Consider the following 20,716-nt stretch of genomic DNA (forward strand, 5'->3'; position numbering starts at 1 on the left):
AGGGAAGAGAAAAAAATAAGAGTTATAAGAAATAAGAAATAATCAATCAATAACCATTTATTAAGTCCCTACTGTGTGTCAGATACTGTGCTGGTTACTGGGGATACAAACAGAAGAAAAAAATTGTACTGTTAAGAAGAAAATACTGTTCAATTAAAGTAAGGCTAATGCTCCACTCATGGGAGACTGAATTAAAAAGTGAATGATGAAAAGAACCCTCTACTCTCCCCAGATGTGTGCTTATAGTCAGAAATATTAACACATTTGAGAAATTTGCTTTAAAGAATTTTTTCAGCAATTTAAAAAAAAATCACTAATCACTCCTCAATATATTGTCCCTTCATTAAAAGAATGTCTCTGGAAAAAAAAAATGACATGAAGAATTTGAAGAGCTTTAATTTCTTTTCTAAAACTTAGAATTTTGAATACTGAAAGATAAAAAATAAAGTAAAAGTCAAAGGAAATTTGCTTTTTAATTATGCATATAACTTATTCTTGCTTAAAACCTTACTTAGATGCCCCACCTATCTGTTTGGTAGCAATGGTAAGTAACATTACAAACCCAGAGACAATTTGTATGTTTTTTTTTCTTTTTATTAAAAAATAAACAGGAATGTTTTAATTATTCACTAGAATATTAACATAAAATCAGTATGGTAGCAGCTAGAATTCTATTAAAAAGGCTATGTGACATGGATGATATAAGCCCTTCCAAATTTCATTGACTATTCAGTGTCTCCTCTGTTTTCCCTGCCCAATTTAGCAGCATTCTAACTTAGGAAACTTATATTCAATGTCCCAGTTGGTGATAATTTTTTTTTAAGTATAGGCTACAACAGTCATTTTAAGCAAAGCAAATTGGGACATCACCCATATAATCCAGACAAAGTGAAAACTTTTTCTAAACCCCACCCCCCAAATTACAAAAAAAAAAAGTTTTAATTCTAAAATTTCCTTTTCAAACTGAAAAAAAAAACCCAGCTGTTTCTTCTCAAAAGCATTTAGTCAATTAACTAAAAACATATTATGAAAACTCTTAAGGCATCCCCTTAAAAAGATCTCCAGGCTCTACACAAGGTTGCTATGGGGGAAATGGTAGAAAGTGATAACCCTATTTTTGAAGTAGTAATAGGGGAGAATACTATGACATGCCCCCTAGACTTTGAGAAAGCAGATTTCAGAGGAAGGATAGGTAGGACATTTAGCTCAGGAGGAGTCTTCAAGAATAAATTCTGAAGATATTTCTTAGAGGCAATTCTGATAAGGGGGGAAATAGAAGCTTCCTAAAGGGAGTGATATGGATTCACAGATAACTCAACAACTAACAGGTTTTTTTTTTAATTCAGAGAACAAAGAAGTAAGGGCAAGTTAACAGAAGATTAATACAAAAGTGTGGCATGTTTCTATGAGAATAATTGCAGGAGTACTAAACCTTCAGAATGAATTGAAGCTGCCAAAGAAAGCTAAGGATAATAACAAATATGGTTTTTGTTTTGGACTTTAGCTTTACTAGGGAAAGGATGGGATAGCACTAGAGCTCAGAGTAGATAAGACAGTGAAAATTTTTGATAGAAAGAAAATAAAATTACTCAACTCTTATATTGGTTCTATTTTCTCTTCCAAAGGAGAATCATTTTAGCCTGCTAAGGGTAAAAGAAATTTAGCTATAGGAGGTTAATACCTAAAATAAAATGATAGTTAAGTGAGTACATAAGCTGATCTCAAGTGAGTTCAAGTCACCTAGGCTTGCAGCTGTCTCTTTGCCTCTGAAGCCAGATGACAAATTCAGCTCTCAGAAAAGATGACGGATGAGCCTGTATCTCTGTTACTCAGTCGCTCAAGCAGGATAAAGGATTCAGTCCACTGGTGAGTGACCAGGGTGAGATGTGCTGCCTGGAAGTTGAGGACTGAACTTATAACCCTGTCATTAAACCTTTAAAGCCTTTCAGCTAGCTAATAAAGGCTGACTCAAATAACTTTCTGGCGAAGCTCCACACAGTGACAAACCTACAGTTGTGTTGCCCAAACTCAAACCAGATACCTGGGACTGCAAAGCTCAGACCAAGAGAGCAGAGATCAGACCATTACCTAGATCAGACCAGTGAGGGGCCTGGTAAAAGTTTGCAGCTTGCCACCCTGAGCCACCCGTGCTTGAAGAACACAGAATTCAAAAGCTGGAAAACACAACAGCAGGACCCCACATAATAGAGATTAGGACCATACAAACCCTCAACACTCTTTCCAGAAGTGTACAGAATTTGCTCCTAAGAAAAAGTCACAATTAAGGAATTAAGACTGGAAAAATGGGTAAACAAAAACCATTCCTAACAAAAAGACCTATTATGGAGACAGAAACCTCCAAGACATAAACCCAGAAGAAAAGAATAACTACAAATCATCTACAAGAAAAGTCTCAGGGGCATCCAGGTGGTGCAGTGTGATAGAGCACCGGGCCTGGAGTCAGGAGGACCTGAGTTCAAATCTGACCTCAGACACTTAACAGTTACTAGCTGTGTGACCCTGGGCAAGACACAACCCCAAATGCCTCATAAAAAAAAGTCTCAAAGAAAAACATAATAGTGTCACAGAATCAACCTGAACACCTAGGAGAAATGAAGATGTTTTTAAAGAGGTAAAAGCAATCTTATAAATGAATGAGTTCTTGCAGAAAGCCTTAGAAAGGAAATATTAAAACAAAGTCAAAAGACTGAAAAAAAAAAAAGAGGGAGAGAGAGAAAATGGAAGGTACCTCATTTCAAAAACAACTGACCTGGTCAAGGAGAAATAATTTAAGAATCAGTAATCTACATAAAGGTATTACTAGAAAAAAGAGCCCAGCTATTGTATTTCAAGAAATCATGAATAAAAACTATCCAGATCTATTAGAACCAGATGAATGACAAAATGAAATAGAACTGCCCACCATCTCCTGAAAGAAACTACAAAATGAAAACTCCCAGGAACACTGGAGTCAAAATCTAGAGCTTCTAGACCAAAGAAAACCTACTGTAAGCAGCCAGAAAGCTACTTGGCTCAAATGAACTACATATATCCTAAGTCACTATCAGGGATGTTTGGAAGATTACAAAGATTAGAAGAGGTATGACATGACTGAAAAGCCAATGCCTAATTTTTTTAAAGGAGGAGAATAAAGTATGTAAATTAGAGGCTGGTAAGTTTGACTGATTCCTAATAAAAATTCAGAACATTTTTGAAGTAATGGTTAGTGGACCTCAGGAAAAGGAACCAGTGATCATTTTCACATGGCCTTAGATATTTGGCAACTATGACAGATTAACCTGATTTCTTTCTTTCTTCCTTCCTTCCTTCATTTCTTCCTTTCTTCCTTCCTTTATTTCTTCCTCTCACAGGGTTATGCATTATAATCAATTCCATCCAGTTCTTTCTTTCACTAACTGTTTTCAAGGTTCAGAGCAAATGCTACCTCCTATATGAAGCCTTTTCTGATTCCTCCCAGCACTACGTATTTCTTTTGTATATATCCACTGCAACTAAGACTATAAATTGTGAAAGTACTTTGTTTTTTTTCTTTTAATTTAGTTGTGCCTTTTGTTTTTATATTATATTTACTTCTGAATATATATGTGTATATATGAGTTTGTGTGTGTGTGTGTACACACCAGAGGTGATAAGGAGGTTTAAATACACCAGGGAAATGGGTGTGTGGAGGCAGAGGAAGAAGAGATTTTCCTAATGGTAATGTGCATCTGGGGAGAGATTAAGAGCTTGTATAGTCTTATAAGCCCAGCAAGAGGTGGGGAAATGGGAAAGTACTTTCTTTTAATAGGTAAAGAAGGTTGTATTGGAGACAAGGATGTTTGGGCTGTGATCCATCTTTCTACCTTTTGATTGGCTGATCATGGACCCTATGAGGTTATGTTATGGTTTCCTGGGGGTAGCAGGCCCACCACTTTGGACACCACAATTCTAAAAGAATGATAATTAGAGGAACTATGTCTGGATAAGATATCCAACACTAGCCATGTGACTTTGGGGAGGTCCCTTAAAGTTTCCTCATCCGTAAAATAATGAGGTTTAGACTCAATAGTTTCTAAGGTTCCTTCTGCTCTAAATCTATGAATCTAGGATATTATGATTGGCATGTTCTCACCGCATGAGTGGGATATGGGGTGTGCCTACACAGCAATAAACAAAATCCACCTCAATGATTCCTCACTGAGGAGGTTAAGTTATTTGCCCAGGATGACACAGCCACTATATGTCAGTTAACATGCATTTATTAAGCACTTACCATATTCCAGGAATATACATATTCCAGCATATATAACAAATATACATTTGTTAAGTATATAAAGCATATATAAAGACAGATGAAAACAGTCCCAACCCTCAAGAAGCACACATTCTAACATAGGAGGAAGGGAGAAGACAACATGCAAATGACCAGGTACAAATAAGATATATAAAGAGCAGATGAAAGTTAATACAGGAGGGGGAGGGGAAGTTTATTAGAAGGTGGACAGACTGAGGAAAGGCCTCCTGCAGAAGGTAAGATTTGAACTGAGTCTTGAAGAAGGACAGGAAAACTGGCAGAAGTGAGGACACAGAGCATTCCAGCCAATACAAAGACATAGTCATGGGAGAGGAAATATTGTATGGGAGAAACTGCAAATGAGACAGTGAAATTGGATCATAGAGTACTTGGGAAGGAGTGTAATGAAGACTGGAAAGGAAGAACAGGGCCAGGTTACAAAAAGCTTTAAATGCCAAACAACGGAGTATTAGGGCCTTTTTGAGTCTAGATCTTCCTAGCTTTAAGCCCAACTCTATTCACTACACCATGCTTGCTGTCTTAATATTTTAATCAATTAGTCATTCAACAAGCATTTATTAAGCATCTATTATGTGTTAATCACTGGGCCTTACAATATATGTATTGAGTTTAGAGCTTCAAAGTTAGTTTCATATATATTTTCTCATTTGGTCCTCACAAGCCTAGGAGGTAGGGAGGGCAGATGTTCTAAGAACCATTCCCCAACTCCTCTAGTGTTTCCTTTCAGAGATTTTCAGAATTTCTGCTCTGAACAATATAGACATAGTAGTTCCACATACTAACTTCCACATCCCCAGTCCCACAAAAGTTATTCTCTAGACAGCCAGAACATGAGACTAGATGATTTTACCCTAAAGTCCAGATGAAACTGAACCAAGGGTCAAATTTAGTCATTTGGCCAGGGATTATACTCTCCTGGTTTGGAATAGAAAGTACTATTGTCAACACATTTGAATAGGTAAATAAGATACTGTCATAAACTTTTTAGGATCACTTAAAACAAAAAGCATGAGCCATCTCAAAGAGTTCAAATCTTTTGGCAATAGTCAAAGTGCAAAATTTAGGAGGGAAAAAAGAATAAGGAAGAGACAAAAGTTCCCGCTTAAGTTGACGAAAAGCAAAATCAATGAATAGCATGCAACACAATTGATGAACAAGCGCGCCATCTACTGTACATGAATAGCACAGCAAAGAAGTCAACAGTCAACAAGGACAGTACATGTAAAGTCAGTTTTTGATCATTGCACATTTCTACAAAAGTAGAAAACAAAATCCATTTCAAATTATTAGCACTTTCAGAGGATTCTGATAGGATATCATGAAGGCTATCACAAACATTCTCCCTTATTGCTTTAATAACCAAAAGCATTTAAGTACAATTGCTTACCTGCCATCATAGCTATCATACTGGCTTTGTAGACATTAGTAAGGGAACCAAGTTCTCCTGTTGCCAGAATGGTTTTGAGGTGTGCATCTCCACAGGCCTTGCGAAACTGCCGGATCTCATCATACAAAGCTGTGGAGGGAAAAAATTATGGCAGATAAAACTCAGGCAATTGACAACATGGATTGTCAGCAGTTTAGAGATAGTAGAGCTTATTTAAAATTTAAATAAAACTTATTTAGCATTTTAATTGTCCAAAATTAATAATACCTATTATATGCAAAAAAAAATCTACTTTGGGTCCCAAAATATAGGAGTCATTTTTTTTCAGCTTTCAAGAAAAGTAAAAAGAAAAAGTAACATGTTGACATAAAACATTGAATCCAAAAAAAAACATTCTTAAAAGATCCTCTGGAAAGGCTTCAAGAGCTCAGCTGGCCAAGGTACTTCATAAGCCATATATGGCACAGGCAGAAACCCTGATAGCCAATGATCACTCCACTTCAGTTCTGAAGGAGAACAGAATTCTCCAGCTGGATTGGTGATAATTGTGGCCAAAGAGTCTTCTAGTGAGCCCCACCACTGCCTGTACTGAGTAGCATTGTCTCATGCTGTAGGCTTTTTTTTTTAAAGTTACTGAGATAGTCAAACATAACAGTACACAACTATGAATGCATTTCATGGCTCAATTAAAAGCTATCTGCAACTTGGATTTTTTTAAATCACAATCCAAAAAACAAAAAACACCACCACCCTGTGCTCAAATGGGCACACAGCACTTAACTAAATAATTAAACAATCAGTAACTTCTCATCTGGGCAATACTCACTCTGAATATCTTTTGGAAAGGCTAACATTTTAGCTATGAATTCTAGAAATGATTTTCTGATTTTTTTTTCTTTTCAGTAGACTTTTTTTCTTTAAGTTGTAGAGTGGAACTGTAGGTTCATAATTTAGAAAGATATAATTTCTTCCTTTAACTACACAGTTCGGACTAACTCAGATACTAAATTAGTAAGTCAACAATCATTTGTCAGGTTCCAACTATGCTCAGCACTGTATTAGGTGCTGTGATGAACAGTGATGAAGTGAGACAAAATGGCCCTTGACTTCAAGGAACTTCTGAAACAAAGCCTCTTTAGAAAACCATAAAGGCAATATCCAGAGCAAAAGGTTACCATATTTCCATATATATTGCATATCACAAGCTTAAAAATGTTTGACCTCAGACTCCTCTTACTAAATATCATTAACATAAAACACTAAAAATATTTTTTCTTTGATTCTTGAGAATAGCCATTTCCCAAAGAGCAGCAACTTAAAAACACATATAGTATATTTCCAATATACCACCCCATGGAAATTCAGTAAGTGTTTATTGACTAACAGTTGACTACAGAAGCATTATCAGTCACCAAGTGTTTCAGCGTGCTTCTTAGACATTATAATGATGGGTATCTTGGCAACTAGATGGATAATATATCCCAATCAGAGATTAAATGGATGAAATGTAACCTAGTCAATCTCAAATCATAATATCCATTAACATTTTCAACTGTAACTTTCTTCCAATATAAATGAGCAAAATGATGGAAAAACTAATGGCCTATTTTCTTCTACATTAGTGGGAAAGGAGAGAAGCAGGATGTAGATTTATTATAATTGCTACTGAACTGTATATGTAGAGGAAATTACAAATGAAGTAATAAGTTCAAGAGATTCCCATTCCTAAAAAATTCTTCATGAGAAGTAATTGCTCAATAGAATGAGTAATCTCTTGAAATTTCAAAGCGCCATTCTTCAAAAACCCCAAGTGCCTTATGTACACTATTTCAACATCATAATAAGCTATCATTTCTATTTTATAGATGAGAAAACTGAAACACAGAAGGTGAATGACTTGGCCAAGGTCTCATCACTGGGCAGTAGTAGAACAGATATCAGAACTCAGGTTTCCAAGATACTGAGTAAAACCTTATTGCTAAATTAGGTTGCCTCTATCCCAAAAATGTACACATGTGTGCACATATAACTCTCACAGAATAATATTTATTTCTACAATCACATGTTTTTAAAAGTAGCATCCCACAATAGTAAGAGACCTAGGTTTCTTCTGGAAATTAAAAAAAAATAGGGTAAAACAGAAAAAGTGTTTTGGTTGTTACAGAGACCATAAAAAAATTTGGGCAAATTTAAGTATATGGACATTTTTATGATATTTATCTATCTTCCGGAAGAGAACAGAATAGGGAAAACATGCTAAAAGGAAAAGGACCACAACAAAAGTCAGGAGACCTAGGGCCTAGTCCAAGACCTGTGGCTAATTAAGTTATATGACTTCTGAAAAAAAAGTCTTAAACTCTCTCTTCTTTATTTCTTCATCTGTAAAATGAAGGGGCTGGGAGGAAAAAAACTGATAAGGTTCTTTTACTTATCTAAGAGTATGATTTTAGGAATTAATTCAAAGGTGATTTTTCATGATTGGCAAAATCCTACATAGTTCATTCACTGGAACCCACTCTGACATACACAATAGATATGATAAAACTTCAATGAATGCAAGATGTTCAAATTTACTGCAGAAAATTCTCACAAGCACCTCTTGTTGCCAACCTGAAAAGAAAATCTTGCCAGTAACAAGATAAATTAGAAGGCTGCTGACGATGACTGACAAATGAAAATGAAATTCCAACACAAGGGTTATAAATAATTTAGGATATGTACCTAATGTAAAATTAAGCAAGAGTGATGTAAAAAAAAATTTGAGAAGCGTCTAGGATGTAGATGATGCATCTTGCGATAGATGTCTTGAGTGTGTATATGCGTGTGTGTCTACACACATACACACACACACACACATACATATCCTTTGTCAGTTCCTATACTATAGTGGAAAGAGTGAGATTTGGAGTCAGATCCTGTTTGACCAATTACTACCTGTTTGACCTTAGGAAAGTCACTGAATGTAGTGAATTACAGCAGTGACCTCTTCCCATAAGACTTTTAGGATCAAACAGTTCCTTGCAAAAAAAGTAGAAGCAAAAAATATCATCCCAATTCTCAGTGAACTTGAATAAAAACTGGCAAAAAAAAAATCAGTAGAGAAGACATTGGAAAAAGATAAGCTGGGCTTGTAAAGAACTGTCGGTATGGTGGGTGATGCTCATACTTCTGTACCAAGTCCAAACCCCTCACCATGTCATTGCCCCGATAAGAAGTGAGTGTTACTACCCTCCCAAGTTTAGGAGCTGCCCATTCAGGTTCAGACACAAAGGAATTTATTGTTGAAGAGACTGCTCCTGTCTTTCTGTTTTCATGCAGTGCTTTGGTCAGTTGGTTGCTCCAGGAATAAAGGACATTTTAAACTACTGTCCCCTGCATCCTTGTTTGGATTCTAATTGAGAGGTTGCACTATTAGGGGGAAGGTTTGTAATGAAAAAAGGACTAGTCATGAAGACTTGAGTAGAAATCTTGCCTCAAATGCTTGATGGGTGATCATGAGCAGTCCCTAGAGTTCTTTGGACGCATTTCCTCATGCACCTGCCTCATACGGCTGCTGTGGGGATCAAGTGAACAGATGCCTAATGCAATCTGCAGGCCTCAAAGTGCTACACAGATACGAGCTAGCTCAATCAGAGGATGTATGGCTGGTTCTGTGCTAATTAAAGACACAATCAGGAGAGCTCGCTGGTGACCTGCAGCTCATGTACTGGTGAGGTAGGCTGTTTCCCTTTGTGGGTGGCTTGGGATTCTTGATGTGGAAAATTTCATTAATAGTATGTGTTTGTTTGGAAAGCCCAGCCATTGTGGGGACTAGATGGTGCAGGAGAGGTGACACAGCAGAGTGGTAGGCTGTGGAATCAGGAAGACGTGAGTTCAAGTCAAGCTTCAGACACTGATTAGCAATGTGACCTTGGACAAGTCACTTAACCACTATCTGCCTCAGTTTCCTCAATTATAAAACAGAAATAACTATTCCTACCTTATAGGATTGTTGTGAGGAATAAATGAGTCATTTATAACTTGTAACTTGTTTAGCACAGTGGCTGGCACATTTGTTGTTGTTCAGTCATTTTTCAGTCATATCCAACTCTTCGTGACCTCATTTGGGTTTTCTTGGCAAGGATACTGATGTGGTTTGACATTTCCTTCTCCAGCTCATTTTCCAAATGAGAAAGCTAAGGCAAGCAGGGTTAAATGTTTTGCCCAGGGTCACATAACTAGAAAGTGTCTGAGGACAGATTTTAAATCAGGAAGATGAGTCTCCCTGATTCCAGGCCCAGCACCCTATCCACTCTGCTAGCTACCCATTAGCTACCCCTGCCTGCCACATAGTAGGTGCTCAATAAATGCCTGTCACCTCCCCTTGCCATTTGCTGAAGACTTAATTCTGCTAATAAAGGTTTTAAGAAAGGAAAATGGGAGGAAAGGAGAGGAGAGAAGGAAGAGAGGGAAGGAAGAAAGGAAGGGTAGGTGGGAGAAAGGGAAGAGCTGAAGAGAAGAAAGGAAGAAGGAAAGGGAAAGGAAGGAGAGAGGTAGACATGTGAGGTAGGAATAATGTCAAGGAGTTGAAGGAAGGAAGGAAGGAAGGAATGAAGGAAGGAAGGAAGAGAGGGAGGGGAGGAGGGAGGGAGGGAGGAGGAGGGAGGGAAGAGCGAAAGAAGGAAAGAAAGTTATCCAAACTTTATTTTTCAATAAGGTCTAAATCTATGACCCTATGAAAATGGGTGTGCTGGCAGTCTAAGGTACATTATATTATTGGTGCTTAAACATTTTAATTATGAAATTTATCGAATAGGTATCTCCTGCCTGCCCCATCCCACCCCATCCTTGAGAGTTCAATTAGAATAACCATAAACTTTTACCACTAGCCCTGGGTGCCTAGGCAAGGAAGAACCAGTGTAATTGAGTATTTTGGCTGTTTCTTTATTTTAACACAAGGTATCCAATCAGTGTTCACTAACAGGTGGTAGAGAAGTTGGTCATCTTCAAAACTGTCTGGTGAGGGAATATATAACAGTCAGGGCACAAGATAGGAGAGAATACTGTACATCAGAATTAACTGCCACCCATATGGATTTGAAAGAGGTTTATATCTTCTATAACATTATCTCCCCATGCCAGGGGAAAGGGAAAGTCAAGGCTTGCTTCTCTGTTCTTTTTTCTTTTCTTCCATTTAAAATAGCCTTGTCTTTCCTTCTAGCTCCCTCCCAAAATAAAAGAAAGCTTCATTTGAAATATGCTCACCCTCTAACCTTAGGGTTTCTTCAAAATTTTTTAGATATGTAAACAAAGAACAATACTACTGATAGTCCTGGAAAACTATATTAGAAAAAACTTTCAAGGGGGATTAGCGGGTGGGAGGTGGCAGAAAGGGAGAAAGGAGTAAATTAAGTAAGCTTCTAAGAGTTTAAAGACTAGGTTTCTGATGCAAATCACAGAATGAATTTACTTTTCTATTTCATACTATTCAAAAGAACTTCAGAAACAATTGTTTAAGAACAATTGTTTACTTTTTGAGTACCAGAAAGATGTTCAACAGTGTGCTAGAATGGTCTGAAAATAACACTCAAGATAATTGTATGTATGGCAAAACACAATATAAAAGTATAGAGCAACCATTTATACTTAGAAGGGGATTAAAACTGTACCCCCCCCAAAAAATAGTTATCATCCATCAAGTCAACTAACAATGCTATGGTTAATAATAAAGGACTGAAAACTCAGAGAGTTAAAACACCAGGAAACCTTGAAAGGGTCAACTAACATTGGAGGGCATGGTTAACACTCAAAAAGGTCTTCAACTGGCTAGAATATTGGGTTGAATCAATTGTGATTTTTTTTCATGTGTGTGGTTCATGATTTGTGATTTCATTGTTGTAGGGGATTCCAAGGTTGGGAACTCCCTTCACCCAAGCAGATTAGAAACCAATAAGTTAAAAATCCTTAGGCAAGTTGTCTGAGGCACTGAGTGGTCAAATGGATTCTAGTGAATTGTCACAGTTTTTAAATGTCCAAAGTAGGAGATGAACTGGATATTTATGACCCAAAGCTAACCATCTATCCCTAAAATCATGGTACCTCTCAAGCTAAAATTTAATAGAGATCATTATAAAGTCTTACACTTGGGTTCAAAATAATCAGCTTCATGGGTACAAAATAGAGGAGACATGGCAAGATAGCCATTTCTTTTAGAAGGCACTAAGGAGTTTCAGGTGATTTTAAGCTCAATATTAATCAACAATGTGATAAGGCTAATTAAAAAAAAAAAGCTAAGCTCCTTGTGGTTCAGGGACTGTTTTTTGCTTTTTTCTTTAAGTGCCTGGCACATAATGCAAATTGAATGACTGAATGATTCCTTAGACTTCTGTCTGTAAGCAGCACAGTGTCCAGAATTAGGAAGAGAACTGTACTGCTCTGGTCTTATGATCAAACTACAAGAGTAACATGTTCAGTTCTGGATGCCACATTTTAGGAAGAAAACTGACAAGGTGGAGAGCATTTGAACAAGAGCAAATAGGATGATGAAGGGCCTTGTGATCATGCCATATTAACACCAGGTGAAGAAACTGAGGCTGTTTAGCTTGGAGAAAAGGAGGGTACAAATAATTATTAACCACTTAACAGGTACCAGGCACTGTCCTTAACACACTATAAGTATTATCTCATTTGAGAAAACAAAGGAGAGACATAATGACCGTATTCAAGCAGTTGACAGATAGTGAATAGAAAACTGGCTTCGGAGACCTTAGCTCAGGTCCTGCTGCTAACACAGTCCTGGCTGTGTGACCCTGCACAAGTCATTAAACTCTAGGTGCTCCTCTAGGTAACATACTAAGAATATAAATTTCAGAGAAGGTAGAGGAAATGAAATAACAAGTCCAGTTCCTGTCACCATTAAACAAATTAGACAAAATAATAAATAAAACAATTCATTAGGAACATTAGAATCTCAAGGTAAATAATGGGGGGGGGGAGAGTAGAAACAAAAAGGATCTAGATCTTGAACCATAGTATGAAGCAGAATAAATTTTTTTTATTGTCTAGAGAATGGGAAAAAAACAGAAAAAGTAGATTTGTTACAAATGACATAAGAAAGATTTAGACACAATCAAACATGGAAGTCTAAGGTTCAATACACCCAAGAACATAAACTACTGCAGGAAAGACTCCCTATTCAACAATAATCAATGGGAAAATTTGGCAGAAAGTAGGTTTTGACCAGTATCTTCTGCTATATATCAATATCACAATAATCACCAAATGGATTTGCAACTTCAATCTAAAAGGTCAGTTACATCATTTTTTAAAAATGAAGCAAACAGAAGATACCTTTCATAAATAGGACTACATGGAAATTTCTTACCCAGAAGAAGATAGAGGTAATTATAAAAGATGAAAAATTTTGATTGCATAAAAATTTAAGGCTTTTGCACAAACAAAATCAATGCACCTAAAATAAGAAAAAATACTGTTTAGTGGGCAATGTTTGCATAAAATATTTCTGATAAAAGCTTGTGTCCAAGATAGAAAATTGACATAAATAAAAACAGTCTAGAAAATAAATGACACAAATTCAGAAACATGAATGTTGACATATTAAACCTATAGGAAGTTGGGGGTTAAGTTCCCATGATGACCAAAAATTACAATCTTTCACTAGAGATTGCTGAAAATACACTTTTCTGCATGTAATTATTTATAATAAAATACTAATTCTGATAATATGTACTTTTCCTAACACAGTAACCATGAAGTAGCCCATAAAATGTAGTACACAAAATAAAATTGGTAACATGCAAAACATTTTTTCTCACTGTTAATTCCCTAGAATTCTGTGACTTTCTGTGCTAACACCTCAATTAAAAAAAAATTATTTCAGGCAATCGTATACTACACTGTTTTAAACCTCCCCACCTTTGCTGCCCTCTGAAAACCAAAGGAGAGGTTACTAGGACTTAAGTCACTGCTCTCAGAATTCCCTGAGACACTTTGAATGCACAGGGAGCTCTTTACAACAGTATGGTGAACAAGACCAGTAAAGCACACAGCAGGATTACAACCACTTCACAAACCTGCATGCATCACACATCACACCTCTTATTTTTTTCTCCACTACACAGAGCTGCAAATGTGTGTAGTTGCCAACGTGAAAGTGAAAATGAGGTTACTAACAAAATAACATGAACGCTTAAAATCACCAGAGTTAAACATGTGAATGCTGAGGACTGACCGTAAGGTCACATAGTCAAATAATATGAAGTTTTCAAAATAAGAATTTTTAAAAAATAAGTTTGGTTGATATTTTTGTATTTATATCACAGTCATTTGTTTATTGGATTGGACTGGATTTCTGGATTGCCTCACTACCCTCATTAAGCCCTCCTGTAGAACAAAAAACAAAAACAAAAAAAAACAATCAACATGTCAACCTCATCTCATAGTGTACACCATATTTTATACCTGTAGTCCTTTATCTCTCTTCTCTACCAAAAGGAAAGAGGTATTTCATCAATTCTTCTTCAGAACCTAGACTGACCATCATAATTAGTTAGAATTTGAATCCCTTTTAGTGTTCTTTTCATTTGCACCATACATTTACGATATGCAGATTGCATATATTCTCCTGGCTCTGCTTACTTCAGTTTGTATTACTTCATACAAGTCTTCCCTGAATTTCTCTAAATTCCTCATGCTTAGCATTTCTTACAGCACAATAAGATTTTATTATATTATGTCTATAAATGAATTTAAGAGCATTTATTAATCACTTGATCTACCCAGAAGGAGCTTATATCACATTTAGGAGAGAGAACATACATAGGAGAGTGGTGTTAGGGAGAAGTCTTTCAGTCTAGAAAGTCATAGGGATTGTGAATGGAGCCTTAAGGAAGTAAATTTACATAGCCTTTATAACATCAGTGGTAGCACTGGTTTGATTATAATTCCAGAGTTAGAGATTGGGGAGAAAGGGAAGAGTACCTGCATAGTAGATTCAAGATGGCTAGGGTATAGAGTCTGAAACATGCTATGGCTGGCCTAGATAGAGTAAAAAAGGCAAGGCAGTATAGGCCTCAGAATTAGCTGGAGCTAAAAAGGTTAAGACATCTGAGGTATGGTCTTTGGTCCAAAGAGTATGGCATAAGGGCAGATGATGAGAAGACAACCAAGATATGTAATATAATTGTGGTTATATACCAAAATTTATTCAGTCATTCCTCAATCAATAGATATATATGTTGTTAATAGATTCGCTTGGTTTTTCATTTTTGTCTCTTTTGCCACCATGAAAAGGGCTACTACAAGCGTTTTTCTATATGTGGACCTGTCTTTGACCCCCTAGAATTATATGCCCACTTGTGGGATCACTAGAACAATGGGTATGAATAACTTGCAATTTTTCCTCACGTAATTCCAAATTATTCTCCAGAACGGTTAAACCAATTCACAGCTCCACAAGCATTCTGTTAGTATGCCTGTCTTCCCACAGTTCCTCCAATATTAATTTATTTCTCTCTTTGATCACCTTTGGTAATTTAATAGATATAAAATGAATCCTCAGAATTGCTTTAATTTGCATTTTTAATTTATGATTATTTGTGATTTGGAGCAATTTTTCATCATCAATCAATGCACATTTAAATGTCTGCTATGTGTCAGGCGTTGGGTATATGAAAGACAAAAAACAAGTCTCCTTAGGCACTTATATTATACTGGGGTGGAGGGAAAGGGAACAAAAGCAAATGCAGAATATAGAGAGGATACAAAGTAATCTTGTCAGGGCAGAGAGGGGGGCACTGGGGGGATCAGGAAAGGATACACATATAGCTGAGTTTTTAAGGAAGTTAGGATTCTTAAGAGGCAGAGGTGAGTAAGGATCATGAGAACAGCATGTGGGATAGCCTGTGCAAATCACAGAAAAAGAAGGTAGAATGTTATCTCTAGAACTGAAAATATATCAGCAAGGAAAAGCAAGTAGGCCAGTTTGCCAGGAACACAGAGTGTGTGAAGGGGAGTGATAAGCTTGGAAAAGTAGGCTCATTGTTGATAACTTCTTTTGAAAATGATTTGTTCATATCATGTCATTGACTTATTGACTAGATTATAGACTAGGCTCATCAATTATTATACCCCACTTAAAATAAGTGATATGATACTCTACTCAGATACTCAACTAGAGGAGAACACATCTCAATCAATCAAAGATGTTAGACTAGGTTTGAAAAGTCCTTGAAAAATAACGTAGAAACTTTAGTGACACTGCACAAGAAATATATTCAGAATGGCCGAGGAAATCTGGTCATGCCCTATGGGTCATCTAGAAAATATTAAGCCAATTTCTCAACTGAGAAATTTGATGGTAAGTGGTGAGGCAGAAAAAGGCATTCCCACCAAAGCCCGAAGAAGGCCCTGCTTGGAGGAGGTGGGGGAAGTGAGAACTTTGGCCTTAGCCTTTTCTCCATGCTTTGGTTAGAGGGAGACCTTCTGAGCTTTAAAGTCTGAAGAATTTCAGACTTCCTATGTTACCATCAGTACCCTGGATGTGTCCCCAGAACAGCTAACAGAAGTGATACCTTGAGAGCTAAGGACAGGGTAAACAACGAAGAAAGCAGATTCAAGGCTCTACAAAGAGCCCAGTAGAAAAAGACCACAATGTCTAAGGGAAACACCTTGAGATCTCCAGCATAAGAATTTCTGAGGGTCAAGTTACCACTTTGTCACTTCTGCTCTCCAATCTTGAACCCACCATTATCTGTACTTGTAGGAGAGGCTTATGGTTACTGTAGTATCACTATAGTAAATAATTATTTCTGGCTAGTCTGGCTGACTAGTTGATATCAAATAATAATCATAGGGGAGAAAGATTTTCGCATTGTCTGGACTCAAAATTGTAATCAAAAGAGAGAGAATTCAAGCAATATCCACCTCTATTGTTGCACAGGCAGACTTGCAACTCTAAAGAATGGCATCAATGATAAACCTGCACATCTGTACCTTAAATATCTCATAAGACACTTAACCTCCTGGAGGATTCTCATCTAATAATTAGGGTAATTATATCCCAAAAGTAAATCTAGACTAACTCTTCAACTACCAAGCTATGTGACTTTGGGCAGGTCATTTAATTGCTCTTGACCTCAGTTTCTCCACTGGTAAAGTAAGATAATGATCTCAGGTGCTTTTGAGTTCTAAATTGTCGTGCCATGCATTAATAAGTTAATGATTGGGTTTTCAACTTTCTAGTGTTTATTTCCAACTTATGTGGAATGTATCTTCTCACCTTTTTTTTTTAATTCTGGCCTTTATAATCCTTTAACTCAAGTTCCTATATAATAATCAAGCAGTAGAATTCAGTAGATATAGAAATGTGAAACGTTCACCTAAAATATACGTTAGTTTACAATGTGCTTCAGTGGATTTATCTATTGTATGATTTCATGAGAGACAACATGGCAAGCTGGAGAGAGACTTAGTCTTGAAGCAAGGAAGACTTGGACTCAAGCCCTGTCTCTTGACACCTACTGGCTATGGGACTGGGGCAAGATGTTTAACCTCTCAGTGTCCTCAGGCAACTCTTCAAGACTATAAGCTTCTGAGCAGTTGCTGATCTTATTATAAAGGAGTCTATCCACTGGCAGCTCCCTACCCCAGTGAAATTCCTGGTCAGGTTCCTTCTAAAAATATGATTTTACTAAGATATTCTGACTAGATCCAAACAATGTATTGAAATGATTCTTTCAAGTTAAGTGGTTAAGCAGGAAGAGAATTTGTATTTGTTTCTTATCTGTCAACACCTTCTCATTTAGTCTGCATAATAAACTCAGGTCAAAGGTGAAACCTTTGTAATCCCTTTAAAATTGAGCTGTAACAACAATAGCCTATTACTAAAATGACAGGCTACTTTAGCACCAATTCCACAATGACCTATTATAATCTGTTGCAGCAGCAAACAAATCTCAAGGGTGAATAAAATATATGTATATTTTAACAGTCAAATTCGAACTATGACTTTTAGGAGCATGAAAAAGAAAAAGGGAAATGCATTTACCAAAATGTAGGCATGGTATTAATAATTCCACATCCTTAAAACATCTAGACAAATTAATAAGAATGAAACAAAGAATTTCTCTCTTAATTATAGTGAAAGAAACAGCTGGACAGATAGTACTTTCCTAGAATGAATAAAGTTTTATGCTAAGAAACAGTGAAAGACTGCTGGGAAAAACTGTGGATTCATACATGCAAAATACCACTTCACCTAGAATGCACAAAAATTTCATATAAGGCAGCAACTTGATAGGTTTGTGAGTGGTTTCAAGAGGAAAAACTAATACTATGCTGACTATGTTATACCTTTTAATTCCAATGCCTTTTCTTTTCAGCCCCTAACATCTCCTGCTGGTCTAGTGTCTTACTTCCAATGATAATAAATTCATGGAAAGTCTTTTCTATTTCAAAATTGTTACTCTATAGCACAAACTCCAAAAAGCATCTGCACTCAAATTTGGAGTGATGATAGTAATTATTGCTATCTTTTCTTGACCAAGGAAGGAAACATTAGGATCAACAGGTGCGAGGTATAGGAAGGCAGATCTTTCCTCAGCATAAGGAATTAGTTATTCAAAAGTGGAATGCAATGTTTCAGTAGGTAGTGAGTTCTTCATCACTAGAGAAAGAATTTTTCAAAGAAATATTTGCTACAGGCAGGGTTTAGACACAATCAGTCTCTCTCAACTCTAAGACTCTAAACTTCCCTAAGATTCTATGACTTCCATCTTAGTGATACAAACAGTTCCCAATTTTTTCCACCTACAATTTTGACAACCTGCTCAATCACTGGCTCCAGAAAAGCATCGTATTTCATGTTTTGCTGACTGTTCATTTGTTGATTTCACTTTCTTTTTCTGTTATTCTCAGCACCTGTCTGATTCATGATTTTCTACCCTTCTTCCTGTAAACATCAGCAGCAGCATTTCACAGAATTCTACCAAGTGGTCTAAAAAAAAAGTAAATATAGATTATACAGTGGCTACAACAGGGGAAAAATCATTTTTTGATGTTCCAAAGCTGTTTCCAAGAATGCAAATTAGTACTCTTTTGCTGTTTATTTCAGCAGGAAGCAATATGGTGTGGCCAGAGTTGTAGACTGGATGTCAAGAGACAAGGGTTCTACTCCTGCTTTTACTACTAAATAGCTCTGTAGAGTAAGCAATTTAATTTCTTTGGATCTCAAGTTTCCTTATCTATCAAATGAGATTTCTAGAAGGCCTCAAGTTAGGTGTTCAGTGTTAGAGACAGGACGACCTGAGTTCAAATCCAACTTCATTCACTTCCTAGCTGTTTCCCCAAAGTCACTTAATCTCTGTCTGCCTGTTTCCTCAACTATAAAATAGGAACAATAATAATAATAATAATAGCACTTATCTCATTAAGTTGTAAAGATCAAGAGATATGTGTAAAACACTTAGTATAGTATCTGGCACATAGTAGGTATTTTCCTCTCTCTTCTCTTCCTTTAAAATTCCCCAACATTTTTGTTGAGAATCCATACAGCTTAAGGGAGAGAGGACTGTTCACAAACTCCTGCCCTTAAATCCTGCACAAAACTCCAAATGATACTTCCTAGGAATGCCTATGAAAACAGCATGGGTATGCATGGTACCCATTCCCATCTCAGTCCTCTAAGTTAGCTTGCATACCCCAACCTGCATTTGAACTTTAGCAGGTTGGTTAGCATGGTGTCCCAAAGAAAGCTCCCAAAACTAACTTACTTACTCCCTCAAAGTGGTAGGAATTTGCCTGGTAGGGGAATTACACTCCTACAATTAAGTGTACACTATAGCTCCTAACCCCATACCATGTACTTCCCACTGAAGAAATCAATGAAACTACTTTCTCCACATTTTCCAAAGATCTCTTAATTTGCCAAATCTAATGGCCATTTCTTAGCCCTCATCCTTCTTGATCTCTCTGCACTTTTTGATGCTTCTACTCATCAACTTCTCCTTGTGATCCTCTCCTCTCTTGGTTTTCATACTGCTGTCTCCCGCTTCTGGTTCTCCTACCAGCCTGCTCTTTCTCCTTTGCTAGCTCGTCATCCAGGCTACACTGCTAACTGAGGATGTCCCCCAAGGCTCTGTTTTAGGCTTTCTTCTCTTTTCACTTCTACGCCATTTCACTTGGTGATCTCATCAGATTCCATGGATTCAATTATCATCTCTAGATAGATTGTTCTCAGATCTATTTGTCCAGACCTATCCTCTCTGCTGACCTCCATCTTTAACTGCATATTCTATAGACATGTTAAATTCAACATGTTCAAAACTGAATTCCTTATCTTTCTCCCCAAAACCTCCTCTCTTCCTAATTTTCCTATTATTGTTGATGCTATCATTGTCTTTCCAGTTAACTAGGCTCAAAACCTATGTATCATCCTCGATTCCTTTCTTTCAACAACCATATGTAATCTGCTGCCAAGACTTACTAATTTTGAGCAGCTAGGTAGTGCAGTGGATTGAGTGCTAGGAAGATCGTCTTCCTGATTTCAAATCTGGCCTCAGACACTTACTAGCTGTGTGACCTAGGGCAAGTCATTTTACACTGTTTGCCTCAGTTTCCTCATCTGTAAAATGATCTGGAGAAGGAAATGGCAAACCATTCCAGTATCTTTGCCAAGAAAACCCCAAATGGGGTAACAGAAAGTTGAACATGACTGAAAAATGACTGAACAACAACAATGATTGATTTTACCATTGTAACAATTCATGCATATGTCTCCTCCTCCCCTCTCACATTGCCACCACCTTAGTGCATACCATCATTAACTCATGCCTGGATTACTTTAATAGCTTTCTGGCTGGTCTCTCTACTTCAAGTTTCTCCTCATTCAAGTCTATCCTCCACTCAGCTATCAAAGTAATCTGCCTGACAGTACAGGTCTGACCTTGCTACATTCCCCACCCTCTCCCAATTCAATAAACTCCAATGACCCCCCTATCACCTCCAGAATCAAATAC

General features: G+C 36.9%; 1 protein-coding gene across 2 annotated transcripts in view; it reads right to left on the bottom strand.

Annotated features, from left to right (window-relative positions):
* DERA (deoxyribose-phosphate aldolase) overlaps positions 1-20,716 on the bottom strand; it is a 125,563-nt gene that overhangs the window by 49,737 nt on the left and 55,110 nt on the right. For both annotated transcript variants that reach the window (XM_020994369.2, XM_078155341.1), the window contains one exon: positions 5,703-5,831. In XM_020994369.2, coding sequence (XP_020850028.1) covers positions 5,703-5,831 — 129 coding nt within the window. The remainder of the gene's footprint in view (positions 1-5,702; positions 5,832-20,716) is intronic.

The sequence above is a fragment of the Phascolarctos cinereus genome, unplaced genomic scaffold, assembly GCF_003287225.1.
Source record: "Phascolarctos cinereus isolate Bilbo 61053 unplaced genomic scaffold, phaCin_HiC Scaffold_1;HRSCAF=81, whole genome shotgun sequence".
In the NCBI taxonomy this organism is placed as follows: domain Eukaryota; kingdom Metazoa; phylum Chordata; class Mammalia; order Diprotodontia; family Phascolarctidae; genus Phascolarctos; species Phascolarctos cinereus.